The sequence below is a fragment of the Chroicocephalus ridibundus genome, chromosome 1, assembly GCF_963924245.1.
Source record: "Chroicocephalus ridibundus chromosome 1, bChrRid1.1, whole genome shotgun sequence".
Lineage (NCBI taxonomy): Eukaryota > Metazoa > Chordata > Aves > Charadriiformes > Laridae > Chroicocephalus > Chroicocephalus ridibundus.
Window position 1 is genome coordinate 31,835,420 of NC_086284.1, and position 17,561 is coordinate 31,852,980.

General features: G+C 43.4%; 1 protein-coding gene across 2 annotated transcripts in view; it reads right to left on the reverse strand.

Annotated features, from left to right (window-relative positions):
* Positions 1-17,561, reverse strand: part of THSD1 (thrombospondin type 1 domain containing 1) — a 30,820-nt gene that overhangs the window by 7,238 nt on the left and 6,021 nt on the right. For both annotated transcript variants that reach the window (XR_010070849.1, XM_063333525.1), the window contains exons 2-4: positions 16,910-17,056; positions 10,539-11,504; positions 2,133-2,291 (exon numbers count right to left, since the gene is read on the reverse strand). Coding sequence is in view for 1 of the 2 variants with exons in the window: in XM_063333525.1 (XP_063189595.1) it covers positions 2,133-2,291; positions 10,539-11,504; positions 16,910-16,967 (1,183 nt within the window). In the remaining variant the exon portion in view is untranslated. The remainder of the gene's footprint in view (positions 1-2,132; positions 2,292-10,538; positions 11,505-16,909; positions 17,057-17,561) is intronic.

A 17,561-nucleotide genomic window follows, 5' to 3' on the forward strand; every position in this document is an offset into this window, starting at 1 on the left:
GCCTGCATCATGTAAGTGATTCTATAATCAGAATGTGAAATGTGGGAGCAGAAGGATTAGAGCAGGAGAGAAGTGAGGTAGTTCCTCTAGATGATTCCACGGCAATGGGTGCAGAGGGAGGCCTCCCGTGCATCTGGGTTTTCTATATATAAACCTTCTTTATTAACTCAGAGACCCCACTGGAATTTGAGGATTGTCCAGACCTGCTGAGCGCTGTCAGACAGTAACTCCAACCAGATTGCCATGGGCACATGCACTGCGTATGTGGAGAATAGCTGACCTCTCTGGAAACCATCATGTGCCTTATACAGGCATTATATGACACCTGCGTGGAAAGAGTGACACCTCTGAGAAGCATCAGAGCAGAGGGGCCTGTCACTTCTCTGCACACCCAAATCAGGTGTCCAGCACATACTTCACACGCACAGACCCTCCGCTGGGGAGCTCTGTGCACTGGGACTGCTCTCTGAGCCAGCGAGGAGCCAAGCCAAACACTGTGCTTCGGGAAATACCCCTCCAGCAGGTAACAGGAGGCATGGAATAGCACAGCTCAGCATCAGCTTTAGAAAAACACCAGCTACCCCACTGCGTTTCGCTGGTGGCAGCACTGCCTGCACCAGTCTGACAGAGTTTGGCAGAGAGAAGACAACTAGCCCTAGAGCTGGGCATTAGCCTTTAGCTGGGCCCCTAAACATCTGACTTGTTCCTCTCTGCCTACAGTCACAGCTTTATGAAATAAGCAAACCCACAGGGACAGCATTTTCCAGTCATTAAAAACATCAAACACAGAACACCAGACACTGTAACAACAAACTGTTAAAACATGCCAAGTGCTGCACGAACACTGACAAAATGCAATATCTGGCTTGATGGAATGCAATTTTTAATATTTCCCTTCACCCAACCTTTTGTTCAATACCAACTAATTTCTTACAGTGCTCTACAATACATTTCAGTCCTGCCCATACACTTCTGAGGCATTCAGTCAACAAACACCTTGAAGCTGGTTCAAGCTAACACCTCCATCAAAAAAGGAGTCCTCCCCTCTTCCTGCTCCAGCTACACCTTCTCCCCCTCTGCTGCCCTTCCCTTTTCAGTGGCACAAGCATTGCAGTGGCCGTGTGATAAACAACTCCTCCACGTCCCCAAACTGTCCATTTTTTAGTTGGCTCCATTCCAGTTCTTCATGCTCCACTTCTGCCAGCACAAGGCAGTGCATGGAAGCAGCCAAAGCAAAGGGTAAGGCATTGTTAATTTTGTAATAGCTTAAATTACAGCCTGAGAGCCCAGGAGCCTGCACAGTCCCTGGGCACTTTCCCTTCCCCATCCCTGCCCTCTGTGGCACCTGTGGGACATGAAAGCATTGGAGCTTGTAGATCAGCCAGTTTCTCCAGAGACCTCCAGGGCCAAGCATCAGCACCCTTCTTTTCAGCAGGAAAAGAAGCAAAAGTTTTTTGCAAGAAGCAAAAGTTTTCACCATCGCCCCCTTAAAACACTCTTTCTCCTGCCCCTCAGCCGGCTGCAAGCACTCCATGATAGTGCTGGCACAGCATCATCCAGCCTCATGGGGGGCCATGCAGCTGCTGTAACCCCTTCTTAACCCCCTCTCGCCTTACAGGAGGTTCAAGTCTCCTGTATCTGCACCCACTTTCCACCCACCAGCACCAGCCACCCTGCCCTGTCACCAGCCAACAGCGGTGGCAGGCTGGAGCAGGGGGAGACCTGGCACTGCCACCTCAAAAAAATCCCAGAGTGGGATCTCCACACTGTGGGTTCCAGCTGGAACCAGTCTTCTTTTAATTGGTTTTCACTTCTTAATAGGTTTCCACTGCCTGGAGTTTTTGGCCTTCTGTACTGAACATGTTCTTCTAGCCCCAAGATCCCTTCCCCAGCCCTTCCATGGCACTCACAGCACGCAGAAAACTTGGAGCCCTACCTCCAACTGTCCTACAAATGCATGTAGGCTACCGCCCTACTCCATCAACCGCAGGAATGTGACATCCCCCCCACATCAATATGACTGAAGGAGAAATCAGATGCTTCCATTTTAAAAAGCCCTTCTAATAACAGGGCCTTTGCTTTTGCGAAGACAGACACGCGACCCCAGGGAAGAGGACAGCAGAGCTACATACACAAACACTCCTCCAGCGAACACAAGGAAGTCTCCCTCGGTGATCCAGCACAGCCTGGTTTTGCCGGCGAGGAGGTGAGGCACTCTCGGAAGCGCTCACGGACGCCGTCCCCGCAGGTAACACTGCAGGGGCTCCAGGGCTGCCACGGGCTCCACGTTTCTGCAAATACACAAGCTCACAGCAATGAGGAACCCGTCTCCCTCCTTACCTTAAAGACACAGCCATTTGTCTTCTCTTACTTAAAAAAAAAAACAATAAAAACCCAAACAATGCAAATGGCAACACCAAAAGAGCAAGCAGCATCGAGGAACCTGCTCCTGCTGCCATGAAAGTCTGGGGCAATGCTCCCACTTCTTCTTCCTTTTTTCACTCCAGTGCCAGCCAGTGACACAGCGATCAGTTAACTGAGGCTGGCAGGACCTGCCTGGAACGACAGCAAATGGAAATTAATCCACAAATCTTTGGAATGGGTTTGTAATTTATATCTTAATCCAATTCCTGCCTGACAAATAGTGCTTTTACAGCAGGATAACTTCATTGACTTAAGTGTAGTTACTCCTGATTTATATGATTGTGAAAGGAGGATAAGCCTACAAGGCCCAATGAAACAGCAATATTGGTTCTTCTCTTTATTATCTTCTCAGCACACAAACGTGTTATTGAATCATTCATTTGACAGCTTACAGGTCCCTTTTGTTTTATTGCTTATGGTTAGGCAATTAACTCAAGATGAAATTTTGCAGGTTCATTTATTTATTTTAAGTGGAAGCAGGCTCAGCTTCTAATGCTGCCTCGAATATTATCATGTTTTAATATGTAATGAAATCCCTCTTTTGCTTAGACAACATCCTCATCCAGTGTTCAACACTCAAACTTTACAGAGGCAAGAATTCAGAGAGAGAATGGGACCATTCCTGCCCGTATCTGACAGCTGTGACACTGAAGCAGGACCACAACTTTAAATTCCAAACCAATGCAAGAGTCCAGGTACAACCTTTAAGGACAGATACCCTGGGGACCCTCCTATGGGTGAGCTGAGTCAGTGACCTGGCTTTGAAATGTGCCAGAGAGAGAAAAAATAGACCACTTAACTCCATTTCACTGCTCAGAGATAGAGTGGAAAATCAGCTAAAACACAAAATGTAGATTACATTTGCTAAAGTTTGCTCTTTTAAATAATTTATGGTGTTGCTACTGCCAACACAGGTCATGATCTTTAATTTTCTTACACCGTTGCTTTGTTGCTAGCATGCCACCGAGCTCCTGATCAGGAGACAATTTATGATGTTAAAGGACTAGACAGCATTGTGTGACTGGAAATGGCTTTATGATTTCGCGTTATATTGGTTGCTGTATTGTTCACAGTGCGTTATTATTTTTAAAAGTCTCGAACAAAAATAAACACAGCTGTGTTTTAACAAACATGAAATTTTAACTGCTTTGGACCCTGTCCTACAAATTTTTGTGAGCACGCCGGCATGAATGATGTTAATGTGAGCAGCGTAACAGAACCAGCGGGGCCGCTCTGCTGCGTGCAGGTACTCACCTGCATTGCAGGATGGGGCCCAGAGGTTTTGAGCTTACACTTGTGCTGGCAGCCAAGGCTGTGAAGCATGTGTGGGCACGTACTCGTGCACATCTGTGTGCATACATGTTTTGAGTACATCTGCCTCACCTGATGCAGGATAGAGACGGGCATGGCAAGAAACCCTGGTGGTGCTGCAGTTTTAAGCCCACACAACACCAAGTGACCTCCCCAGCTATTTGCCACTGACTCTACCACAATATTGCGACATCCATAATCCCAGGCTGTCTTTCACTTTGTGCTCTTTGTGCACCTCTCTGCTTTCACCCCTCTGTCTCTGGAGCTGGAGGGTTGCTATCGAAGGGGAGAGGAGCCCAGAGGCAGGCTGAGCTTTTGCATTCCTTCTCCAGTTTGCAGCTGCAGCGGTTCCTAGTAAGGTGTGAAACAGAGCAAGACTAGATAGTGAGTGGTGTTGGGAGGAAAGGGAGTCAGAGGATGCCAAGGACGGGGGAACTGGGGAAGTTTGCTGGGGTAAGGAGTCCCTCAAAGGTACAGAGCCTGGACAGCTGCAAAATCACATCAGCTAGCGAGCAGAGCTATCAGCAAGGGCAGCAAGAAAAATGGCCATAATCAATAGTCAGTCAAGGGCCCACTGATCCCTCTTCCAAAAGACTTCACGGTATCACAGTATTTGGAGATCTCACAATACTTTTCTTCATATGAGTATCATTAAAGGCTCCAGCAGTGTCCCTCATCACAGGCAGAGGGAGGCAGGCTAGCTGGAGAAGCACCCACCTGCTTGTAGACTACTTTATGTGAGCAGCTTGGTGAGTCCCTGCCATAATTTCCAGTGCATGAGTTAGCTCATTTCCCTCTCCACATTCTCTGCTCATTTAAACTTCCATTAATTACAGTCAGATATAGAGCCAGACCCAGAAAGGTTCTGTTTGCCTCCAGTGCTAACACTGGTGACAGTGGGGAGTGCTCAGCAGCCTCCACATCAATGCCTGCGGGCTTCAACGTACAGGAACATTTGGGATAAATAACTTTCTAACTTTGATATCAAATCTATGATGTGCCCATTGCTCCAGGGCACTTTTCACTGACTTCAGCTTCAGCTGAGGGCACAGAGTTCCTTAGCAAAAACACGTGGCATGCATGGCTTTGGGGCTAAGAATATGTGCCTTAAACAGCAGGAGAGCAGGAAATGCTCCAGCTCCCTGAAAGACGGGAGATTTAAACTCCTGCAACTTGCTCTGCAACCTCCTGCAATTACCAGAATGTAAAAGAAAATGAAGCATAGTTTACTCTCCCCCAAGGAAATGAAATTATTAACCTCCATTTAAGACAAACAGATCCAAAGCGCCAGGGGAAAAACCAGAAGGTATGCACTGCAAACTAGCTCTAATAAGTGTGAATTTTTTCACATACAATTGAGGAATCAATTATCAACGTGAAGACACCTAACTGATGAGTTAGTCTGAAATAATTGGCAGATCTGCCAACATGAAAGATAAATGCAATTAACTGTGTTAATTGTTGCTCTGCATAAATATCTCCCCTCAAATTTCTGTGTTCGTAAGACTGAGCGTGCAGTGCTATCCAATGGCGCAGTCAGCAAGGGATGCTCAGTATCATCCTTCCACCCTGATGCATGTGATAGTCCTAAGCACTTCAACAAGACCAGTTATATGGGACAAAATCATCTACAGGCTCATGTAAGCGCCTACGCTAGCCTGGGGGATTGCAGGATTTGTGGAAGCTGAGATGAGTTTTTATGTCCTGAAATTGGCTGTACACACATTGTATTAGTGTTTGGATAAGACCTGGGAAAAGACCTTTCTCACCCATTCTGTGTTTCTCTATTTCCATGGAAATGAAGCCTGAGTGCACTGAAAGGGTGGCATGCTCCAACAGGTTACTAATTTGGACAATGAAAGGACAGGATCCCTTTAAAGGAAGAAAACCTAGACTCTACCTGGGCAAATTACAGTCTTTTCCCCCGTAAACAGGCATCTTTAAGAATTGCAGAGGCACTACCTACAAATTCTTTTTCAGAAGTGAAGAGCTATCCCAGTGAGCCTGTAACACCCAATTTATTCCTAAAATACTGGGGGTGTGGAGATGAAGCATTCACTGACACAGGAGAAGGGGTTGGGGCACAAACCAGCCCTGGCACACCCAGATCCCCTGCATCTGCCTATTTCTAAATAAATGCAAGCCAGGTACAGTTTCAGGCAATAGAGCTAATTGGTTCCCAGATTCTCCTACAGATAAGAGGTCTGATTCATACAGTCTTATTCAGGGAGCAAGAATTTGATGGAAGTTATATATCCCTGCCTGACCCCTAGATACTCTACTTACTCCTCTCCTCCTTTACTGACCACTTTTCCCTTCAGAAGGTCTTCCCCTACCTTCCTCTTTCCCTTTGCTGGCAACGGCTGCATTTCTTATGCCCTGCTGACCTTTTTTGACGGTTAGCAAAAGTCAGATGAACAAAATTCATCTCTGGTGTCGGCAAGCGCAAGAGAGTTACACCAAAGCTGAAACCCGTCTCTGGAGTGACTAAGAACTGTAAAAGAAAGTTAATTAATACTGGAAATATGAAGAAAATATGCCCATTTCTATGCTGTAGCATTACTGATTCATTTTATCAGTCTCATCCTGAATGTTTCAAGTGGGATACACGCTAGGAAATGGACCATCCTTCTAAGGAGTGCAGAAGTCTCGCTGCTGGGGACACTTAAATCCCAGATGAGCAAAGCACAGGATAAAGCATTGAAAAGAATGAGCCTGCAGTGCATCTGTTGCTGGGTGAGATGATCTAACACAGTTTCCTACCTCAGACATTCAAATAATCTGGTCAAACACAGGGAAAAAATGAGCTGTGTGACTTTCTCTAAGTCACCTGTGTGAAACAGTTAACACCCCACTGAGATGAATGAAGTGACTCACATCTCGCTGTTATTTTTTCACGGGTTCTCCTGTCGGACTCTACATAAAGCTGCACAAGTTCTGGCTCACATTTAATAGATGAATTCCCCACCTTTAATAGATATATTCACAGTCTTAGATAGCACAAGATTTTTCTGCGACACTCATTCTGAAGCTGATGACCTGGGCTGGAGGAGCTGCTGTCCTGGCTCAATCAGGGCCACCGGGAGCCTTCTCCTTCCTACTCCACACACAAGCTGGATTCCTGTTCCACAGGCTGGACTAACCCTGGCTGGGATGAGGAGTGAAGAGCAAGACTGATGAAGGGTCAGGAATATAACTGATGCCCAACCTACAGAAAATGGGTGTGGCAAAATAATCTTTTATCTCATCCTCTGTGGTTTGGATGAAGATAATTTTAATGATTTAGGAGCTTTGATCTTTTACAAGACGGTATCTCTGCTTCATAATAATGGAGCATATGCTAAATGAAGTAAGAACTGGCTGAGTGACAGATTTGATATGCAATTGTCAACAGAAAACCATCACCAAGTGGGAATGCGTTTGGAGAGATTCCAAAGGCATTAGTATAAGGCTCAGTGCTGTACAGTGCTTGCCTAGTTGATGGGAAAATAAATATAAAACCATTACCGAGGAAATATGTCACTCCTGTGATGACATAAGCAAATACTGCAGTTGTATGAGCAATGTAGGTTACTTGATAAGTTAGGATAACTCAAGCAAATTAGATTGTAAATCAGGAAAATGTAAAATGTAGCAAGAAGGAATACGAATTGTACCTGCAGGATGGCAGACTACATATTGAAAGGCCATACACAAAAACACTTCAAGAGGAGTTTACAGGGTAAAAGTTATAGCAAAATTAGCTAATGCAATCAGTGGAGATTAAAGCAGAGGACCACTAAGTAGCTGCTCAAGAGGCACCGGTCAGCAGGACATCAGAACACAGTACCCAAAGCTGGTAACCCTGTCATCAAACAAAAGGACTGTTTAAAAATATGGAAATGGAGCCAAAAAGCCAGAAAATTAACCAAATCCTGAAGAAAATACCTTCCAAATAAAGACTTAATCTTTTCAGTTTATTAAAAAGAACGCTCATACTATCTGGAAGGATTGAGATCATGTGGATGTGCAAATGCCTTCGCAGGGGGAAGACAGTGGATAGGAAACAGCTGTCTCCTCTAGCACAGAGCAGCAGAGTGACAGACAGTCACTAGAGGATTAAGCTAGATGAGGTTTAGTTATGGAACACAGAGATGCCTTTTTTTAAAAAAAAATAAAATTAAGAGTATTGAGAGAAATTAGCAGAAGGCTCTCAGTTTTGTGGTGCCTTCAACAAAAGACTGGATAACTCTCTGGAGGATAAACGGCAGTCGAATGCAAAGACTAGTTATGGGACTCAACACCAGGGTAATTAGATGAAAAGTGATGGCCCGTGCTGCACAGGAGCCCAGACTAGAGGATTTATCACCTCTCCTTGCCTTAAACTGAGTGAGTTCAGGAAGTCCAAAGCAGAAAATAAGTGACTGGTGGAGAGGCACCTGCTGTGCAGCAGCTGTATGTTTTAGATGAAGAGCTAGCAGGGATCTGGGTCTATGCACAGTGGCCTGCAGCAGGGTGAGAGACACTCCTGAGCCCAGGAGAAGACTTTCCAAAGCAGCTGGGAGGCAGATGGCCACCGCAGGCAGTGCAGGTTCGCTCTACCTGTCTTGGCTTCAGGCTGATGCACCCCTCCCAGAACACCCTGCTCCTTTCAAACGCTGCCTGCGGGCTTTGAAGTCTCGCAGATACAGGCATGAAGTCAGATGTGCTGCAGTCTAATTAATTTCAGATTGACATTTTATTTACGGCTAAGCGGTGTGGTTTCGCTTTCATCGTCTTTGTAGATTTGACACTTCTAACTTGGCAGCTATTGACTTAACTCTGTTCTTCGCAGGCATAGCCTGATTCTTTCGACTGCAGTTGTAAGGATGGTGCTATCGGGGAACCCAAGAAAACAAAGCAGATTGCAGGGAGTCATTGCTTAAGGTGCATCTCATCAATTAAAACAGTCAAATACTGGGCACAGAAACATATCTATGTCATATCCTAGGTATTCATCTGTCAGGGTAATTATGTAGATCGTATCAGTGTAACATACCACTCAAGTACAGAGAAAGAATTACAATTCTCTCTTCCTTTTTCCTTGAGAATTAGCTCCATTAAGAAAATAATATGCTTTCATTTTAAATAGACTTTCTTATGCCAAAGGAAGAGAGAGAGTGCCAACAGAGAACGCAGATGGGAAGTTAAGATGAAGAGAAGAACTATGCACTGAGTTTGGCATACGGGAAAAATAGAGGTCATTTTTAGTACAGCATGGTAATTAAAGAGCTAACAGTTCTAGAATTTATGAAATAGTACAAAGTAAGACCACATGACACTAGGAACCTAATTAATATAGGCTGCGTCTGGACTGTGTGCTATGGACCATGTCCTACACTTCTGGTCTCCTGATGACTCCACTCAGAGACCTGCCCATGAAGCCCAGTGACCCTTTTTTGTCTCGCGTTCCCGCACTTCCTTTTCAGGGACACCGGAGTGAGGAGGTGTAGAAAACAGTGTACATCTCAAACCTTTCAACCCAAACTATTTGAAGTGTTTACATGGGAAAGACTAATTCATTAAGCCTGCTCCAAATGTGAACATTTACTTTTCTGTTCCAGGTGTAGGCAACACAATCTAACATAACCCAACCCCAATGCCCTCATGCACATACAGCCCATCCCTCACTCTGGCTGCCTTCCACAAACAAGGGATGAGGAGGACTTTTAGCTCATCTGCTTCCTCTGCCGTGCTACTGTGATTTGTTGACTCTGCCAAACCATGGACTGACACCTCTGAAGCTACGTTTGCATAAGACATATAGATATAAATAAAATGTATAGATATTCCTTAAATAGGGCTGAGGAATGGGTTCAAGCTCTGTCTTGTGATCATACTTAACTGCAATCACTCCCTAACCATGATCACTCATACTCCTGGACATGGCTTTGGCTTCTGCCAACCAGCACCCTCCCAAACCACATCTGATCATGGCTCAAATGACTATATGGACCACAGACTGTCTCTAGCTGTCAGTCTATATGATTCTAATCTTTTCTGAGAGGAAAAGTTTAGCTATACGAATGTGACCCATGATCTGCCAGGTGGCCTTATAGATCAGAAAATACACCCTGGTTTGTTTTAAGCAGCAGCAGAGACATGTCTTTAAAGGCTGCTTGAAAAACCTGCAAGCTGTCCAAGTGACCCAATAGTGTCTTTCATTATGGCCAAATCCTGATTCATTTCACCAAAATTTGTGTATGTAAAAACTGTGATTCTAAACTCCTACAGCAAATGGGCTAGAGAACGAGACACCCAGGTGAGGATTCAGCCCATGTTTCTTCTATAGCCATGAATCACCCTTGTGAGATGCCTGTCTCTCTTGACTAAAAAGCTAGACAACTACTTAATGTTGGATCCTTGGCTTTTAGACACTTAAAGGTAGGTAAGACTAATCCTACCTTCAGTGTCTCCAATGGGCCAGATCTACTGCAGTAACTTCTTACCTCACTGAGAGGGCCAAATTTCAATTTTACCCAGACTAGATAGATTATTCAGAATGCCCCACACAGTTTTGGCTGGTACTTAGTGTTAACTTATTGCAGCTGTAAGCTACCACAGTGCCATTTGCTACCAAATGTCCTTGTGTATGCCTCTACATAACAGTCTACTCCGTCTTGTTCCCATCTGCATATGACACTGCAACTATTTTGTCTGGTGTAGGAGACCCAAAAAAGTAGCTATTCAACAGGGGACACCACAATCAAACCTATTTATCATTACCCACGTTGGCAGGTAAGAGTGCTGATTTTAGCTAAAAGAGGACAAACATCAATACAAACCCATATTCCTTTGGATCATCATACACTCCTTAACTCTTGTTGGGAAATGGCTTCGGTTTGAGAAATTAAAGAAGTCAAAGCAGTATTTGTTCTTCCCCACATCAAACAAAGTGCAGTTAAATTCTGTCCTGTTGTCTCCTGGGTGAAGGGTGTTTTCATACAGCCAAGTTGTTCTTTGACTAGGAAGTTTGAGGTCCTCTTTATAGACGACAATTTTTCCGCTGATAGAAGTGCACGGTGGAGAGACTATGAAGACCTGAACCAAAGTTTTGCATGTTGCTTCTGATGCCACAACCAGTCTGTATCCAAATTTGTGGAGGAGATCTATGGGTCCTATGGAAGCAATGATGGAATGTGTTTCTAACGATTTCAGTAACACAGTGATGTATGTTTCTTGACCAACAGGTGGGCAGTCAAACTCTACCCACTGGGACCTAGAGAGTGGGATTCCTTTGCTAGTTCTAATGCCCAGAGTCCCATCAGAGCTTACTCTTCTGAATTCATAAAGGGTGCTGGTGAATATCACATCCAGCGAAACCACTGTCTTGTTCATGGCACACAACTGCTCATTTGTAAAAAGTCCAACTTGAAGGGAGTTCCCAAGCACCTCTGAACTCTTGTTCAAATCAATGTGAAATACAGGCCATTCCACATGGAGGCTGGACGTGCTTCTTCTGCTCCACTGGGCAGCACTGCCATTATCGCTGGGAGAGACCATTCTGAACAAGAAGTCCCCAGCACTCTTGAAATGGAAACACTCAAACTCTACCATCCCCTGGGACTGATTTGCTGGAAGCTGTTTTCTTGCAATTATCTCGTTGGTGCTGGCATCCAGCAACAGGATGGACAGATGCTCTGCTGACACATTACCACCATTATAGTACTGGTATTCCACAGACACTGTATCATTGCTGAAGGCTACATGACCTGCGCGCTCCAACAGGAGATACTCCACTTCACCGAGAACTGAAAGGAAAACGGTTTCACGACAGTATTAAGAACCAAAGAGACAACTGATATATATACTGATATATAAACTGGTATGTTTATCTAACCTACCTTGTGGAAGAAAATGAAAGTATAAAGTGGATATTTAAGAAGTGGTTCTCAAACTTTTTCAAGTGAATCAGTTAAAAAAAAAAAAAAGAACAAAAGAAGAGGTCCTAGCTGTTAACAATTAAAGCTCACTACCTCTCCTTTGTGCAGGGATGTGGTTTGGAGCAGCTCAAAGTCCACTGCAGTAACATGTTCAGGAAGGTTAAAAACAAGGTTTTAAAAAAAAAAAAAAAAAACAAAAAACAGAACAAAACAAAAAAGCCCAACCCAAAATATTCACAGAAAACCTTATTTATGAGGGTAGATTCTCAATCCTCTCAACTTGTTTCACTTAGAGATTCTTAAAGTCCACTTCACAGTGGCCGGCTGTTGCTCCACTTACTTTAGCAAAAAAGGACAGTAGTTTCTTAATACAGAAACATGAAAAATGTCCCTTAAATTAAGTAAAATAGGAAGTCTGCATGATGCTTTTTGAAGCTTCTCTCTTGCTCTGTCTTATGAATCTTTCATTTTGCTCATTTGCATCACAGAGACACTTGAGTGAAAGAGCTGAAAATAACAGTGATGGTGACTGCAGCACTTTTCTTGTCTCAGATGTGGTGCAACATGTCTAAATGACATCATTTCATCATAAATGGCACAGTCTTTTTAAATGCACTTCTTGCATGACCATGTTTGTGCAAGCTGCCAAATTATCCTGAGACATGCTGTAACTAGTGGGGATAGATGATATCTAAAGCAATGGATTGGGAAGATCACATTTTGGTTCTCAGCTCTGCTAAATTTTCTGTTTGAAACTTAAGGATTTCAGACATAGAAAGGTTATCTGAAAAATGGGAACTGCATACATCTATTTCAGATACAGAATGTGCTGTGAGACATCTTTATTTAATTGTCTGGGAAAAGTCTTCTGAGTCCTGGATGGAAGGTGCTACGTAAATGTAAAACTTCAGTTAAAGCAATCCTTTCATAAGTAGTATCAACTAACAATACTTTGACTTGTAAAATCTGTTACACATGTCTTAAGATTACCTCAAGAAAGCTTTGCTGGAAAAACACTGCAACTGCCAAGCCAAGCACTCAGCAGTCAGGAGTAGCAGGACTCATCTCCCATAATATTGGACGCCTACCACTCTAAGCTTCAATTTGAGTTAGTCACCTTGGATTCACTTTCTTGTCAGCAGGGAACATTTTCAGGAGGAAATTCATCTGACCAGCTATAGACATTTACATCAGGGTGAGGTGCAGTGTGCACTAGAAGTGCCTATTACTCTCCAACAGCTAAAACACATGCTTAAAATAACCAGCTCCCACCACATCCATAAATTCCGAATGAAGGTGGCACACACAGCCTTACACATATAAATCATGCATAACATATATGTGCTATAACTCAGTCTTTAATTGGCATGACTCAGTACCACTTTTTCCGCAATATGCTGCTTCATTGGCAGATGGATGGTGCTCGTTACCAGAGGGCTCTTTTGTTCTCATTCTTCCATGGGTGGTCCCATGTATTATTGACTTTACACCATCCAAAATCCATCCTGATAACACAGAATTATTCATTTCCCGCATGGACTCTTCTATTGTGCTCTTATCATAGTATATTAGTGCATTAGAAATATTAATGATTTATCCTATTCCCAAAAGATGAGAGGATGTGACTATTCTTGTCTAGTGTGTTAGGAGCCAAGGCACAGGCACAAAGGTGAAAACTGTCAAGTATCAACTAATTGTGGAAGCCCTAAGAAACCCAGGACGTGATTTTAAATATCATCCAAAGACATCCAAAGCAGGATCCCACTGATACCAGCTGCGGCGAGCACATGGCACCCCAGCAAACCTCATCTCCACTCAGAGTAGGAAACAGACCCTGAATGCCTGTGAAAAATGGCTATGAACTTCCCAGCAACGCATTCTCCTTGTTCTTCACGTTTTGGTTCGGTCATCTGTGCCTCTCCATGTTTTCCAGTCCTTTTCCTACTGTCGCTTACTGTCAATATCTCTTGGGTACTATCCTAACTGCATTACCGTTATCACAGCTCTCCAAACTCCTGCCCTCATCTCTTTGCCTTACAGCTCTTCTACCTTTTCCTGTTCTTTGGGTCTGCAATTTACTCCAGCAAGTTCCCACCTTTCTTGCTCGCTGCTGGCATGACAGCAGAGAGCACAGGACGGGCAACTCTAGTGCCTGATATTACAAATGTGTGGGAACTCTGCTGCTCTGGGTTGGAGCATGCACAGTAGTACGTGGGGCTGGCAAGAGGAGCCAGCAGGAGTGGGGGCACGCTTGACCCTTCAGAGAATTTCATCACTAACTCATTTACAAGGACTTCTATCTGGACCAAGTCTGGGAAAATCTTCATAAGGACAGCAGAAAGCATGTCCCAAGCCACCATGAGCACTCTGACATGAAGTTCCCACAGCTGTGTTAGACTTTCCCAGTGAAATGGTTGCCAGTTGCTGGTTTTGGTTTCTTTGAACATGGGCAAAATGATGCATTTCTCTACAAAGGAATTGGCCTAGATTCAATGTAGCTGAAACATTATAAAGGAAAAAGAAATCAGACCATGGCAAAAACCCAACTTCACACTTTAAACTTACAAGAAAAACATTCAAGTGATAGTAACGAAAAGCACTGATGTTTTTACCTACTGCTCTACTGTCCTTACTCTCTTTTAGAACTGTCTTGACTCTCTTGCACTGTTTTTTATTTGGAAAGGCTCAGATGAGAAGAATTAACACCACTGTGCATGTGTGTGGGCGGACTGGAGAGAGGCCAGGGGACTTCCATGTAGCTCCCATCAACCCTAATGGAGATCATTTGGGAAGTGAGGGAAATGAGCATTACTGGAGGATGGCGTTAGAGCATTACAGAGCTCTGGCTGGTGCACCTCAGTTCACAGCATCCTTTCCCCCATCTTTGGTTAGCAACACAGGAAGTTTGTGCCCTTGGACAGCCCACATGGCAGTTTTACATGATGTTCCAAAAAGGCACCCATCAGAAGTAGCCAGCTTCCACCACAAGCTCCTTCAGCTGCCCGCCAGCCTACTGCTTGCGCGTGGCTGTATCACACGCCAAAACTTGGTCCCAGTTGTTTGGACAGCCAGTCGGGGCAGCTTTCAATGCATTTGTATATTTTTGGTAGTTATTACAATGGTCTCCCATTGAATGGAGCCTGCCTGTGGCGTCAACAACCTGCCAGAGGAGTCTTTGCAAGAACTCACACTTGGAAAGATCAAAAGGAAAATCCTTGTTTTTTACCGAAGAGCAAGAAGAATTATTTGAGGGTGCTATTCTGATATTTATTTATCTTTAATTGTGTTTAAACCAACTTGGGTTGTGCTGTTGGCCTGTCAGCCACCAGTAGCACACAGCTAAGAAGAATAAACACATCAGAAAAACTGATAAGAAATGAGAATACTGTTTTGTTGTAAGTTAGGACTTTTTTTAGCATTACAGTAATTTTCCAGAGCATACTGGATCATTTAAAAAATAGTCTTGGTCTGAAACAAAAAAGTATGAGTGAAATAGCTATCTAAAAACTATGTGTACATGTGATACTCAACAATGTGTATCCGCAGAACTGTCTGGAAGGCTTTTTCTGAACTATGGACTACCCTTTAACTGGAAATAAGGCAAAATATGATGCACCTAAAGTTTGCAGCAGAGGTTTAGCTCTTTAACTGCACCTTGTAATTACTTACTGTGCTATGCTCTATAAAGTTCAGGAATAATAGCTTTTACCTCTGAGTCAACTAGTTGTGAACGCCTACAGGACTGGCTCACCAAGAACCAGTGGATATTGCAATCATTCACCTCACTTCTTGGGTTAAGTGAATTTAATACGTACTTTCACCGTGTTTCCCACTCAGTGCAGTGTTCTTAACTTGGCTAATTATCTTATTAAAAGAAGAAATGGTACTAAAAGCCACAGACAAGCGTCTCCACTTCTACTGGAATTAAGTTCATCTAAAAGATGGCAATTCTAGGTTTCTTACACCTTCTAGTGATCCCGTGTTCTAGACCGGAGATGGAGCAAGCACTGAGGCTTGAGTAGCTGAGCGTACTTAGTATTCAGTCATTACCTATAGTCAGACTTTCCTCACTCATAAAAGAAGAGCAAACTGCAGACATTTCTCTTCTTTGTAAGACATCTTCAGCCATTTGGTGCGTTAACTACCTGCTACCACAGCCTATTGCACAAGCAGGGACTAAACAATCATTTTTCCATTTTTTCCATGCTATAGACATTTCAGCAGTGCATGGCTTAATCCTTTAGCATGGTTTGACAATGTACTGCAGCTGTCAGAACACTACTTTTAAACTATGAATGTAACTTTTGAAAACATATGTATTATTTAGGAATTAAGAGTCCCATTTTCAAAATTTCTAATTCACTGTGCAATGAGGAATTAATTCCCTTTGCAAATATACTTCCTACTTATTACATTCTTGGAAAAGATAAGACGCCATGCATAGAATGCCCCTCAGCTTGCAGACATCTTACAGTTGTTGAACTTAGATGTCTAACCTCTCTCATTGGCAGCTTACGGTGAGGAGGTGCTTTTTCATTCCACACATCTCAGATTGCAGATGGCTTGAAGCTGCTTTCAATATGTGCTGATTTATTCGTGGACTACTCAAAGGAGACTGATTGCCTCTGACTAGCTGCCTAATTTTACATGACTGAAATTGAATGAATATGAATACCATCCTTTGGTTTATTATACAGTCAAGGAAAGAACACCTCTGTTGTTCTCAAAAGCTCTCCAAGTGGCAGCTTAGGTCCATTGGATGGGGGCTCACTCACTCCTAGAAGGTTGCCCATACTGTAGACGCTTACATCTCAGCCAACCACCATAGGTTCCTTTTATAGTTAAAGGAGAGAAACAGGCAGTTGTACGAGCAGTTCCACCCATCCTGGTATGGATACCTAAAATAGGTCTATGTTTCATGACATTCATTAAATATTATGAAACACGAGCCTTACAAGAGAGCAGAGTTCCAGTTACTGCTTCTAACACAGCCAGTCCCCCAATGATGCCCACAGAAATCTGTTCATTTATCTTGTTTATTCTCTGAGCAAATTTACAGCAGGAAAGGTTCCTGACACTCTGATCTACAGGGGCAGTTTATGCAAGCTGTGTTTTCCACCTAAATATTGCATAAGATCTAGACTGTATTCTGTGCGTACCAGTGGTGGCTTCTGTGGCATCTGATTTCAACAGATCACCTGGAAACAGCACCATCCAAAACCACCGTGTGAATACACATCTCACAGTTTTCCCTTGATAACTCTAATACTCACCATAGTCACAGAGCACTACTAACAACAGATTTGAAAAATCTTTCAACATCTGTTTCATTCTGACCAGTGAGATCCCAGGTCCTTTTACTCCTCATGTCCTTCTTCAGCTCCGAAGTGCAGGCACTTTTTTCCCAGAACACCTGAAAGCTAAAAAGTTACAGCTGTGTTGACCTCGCTTCATAAAATACAGGAAGGAAGACATCACACTAATAAGAAAAAAAAATACACTATTAAACAACATTTTTCTCCCATTTACTTAACAATTTCTAATATTGTATCAATGGATCTGAATAAGCACAACTACAGTTCACTGAACAATAAATTTTCCCTCCTGAAATGTCACCTCCTGAACCAGAACAGAGACAGATCACAACAATTTACCTTCGCACTGCAGTAACTGCCACTGTACATGTCTTAGATGAAGAGCAAGACTCATGATAGTGAAATAACAAGTATTTTGTACAAAATGTAACTCTGACCTCAGCACATATTGATATTGAAGAGTTATTGCTGCTACACAATTCATATCGCTTACTGTCAACTGCTTTCAAGCATGAAAAAGACTCAGTAGAAAACTACCATTTTGGTCCTCAAACTGACCTGTGATTCAGGTCCAGTAATATATTTAGTTATTTTGCTAGATTTATAAAAG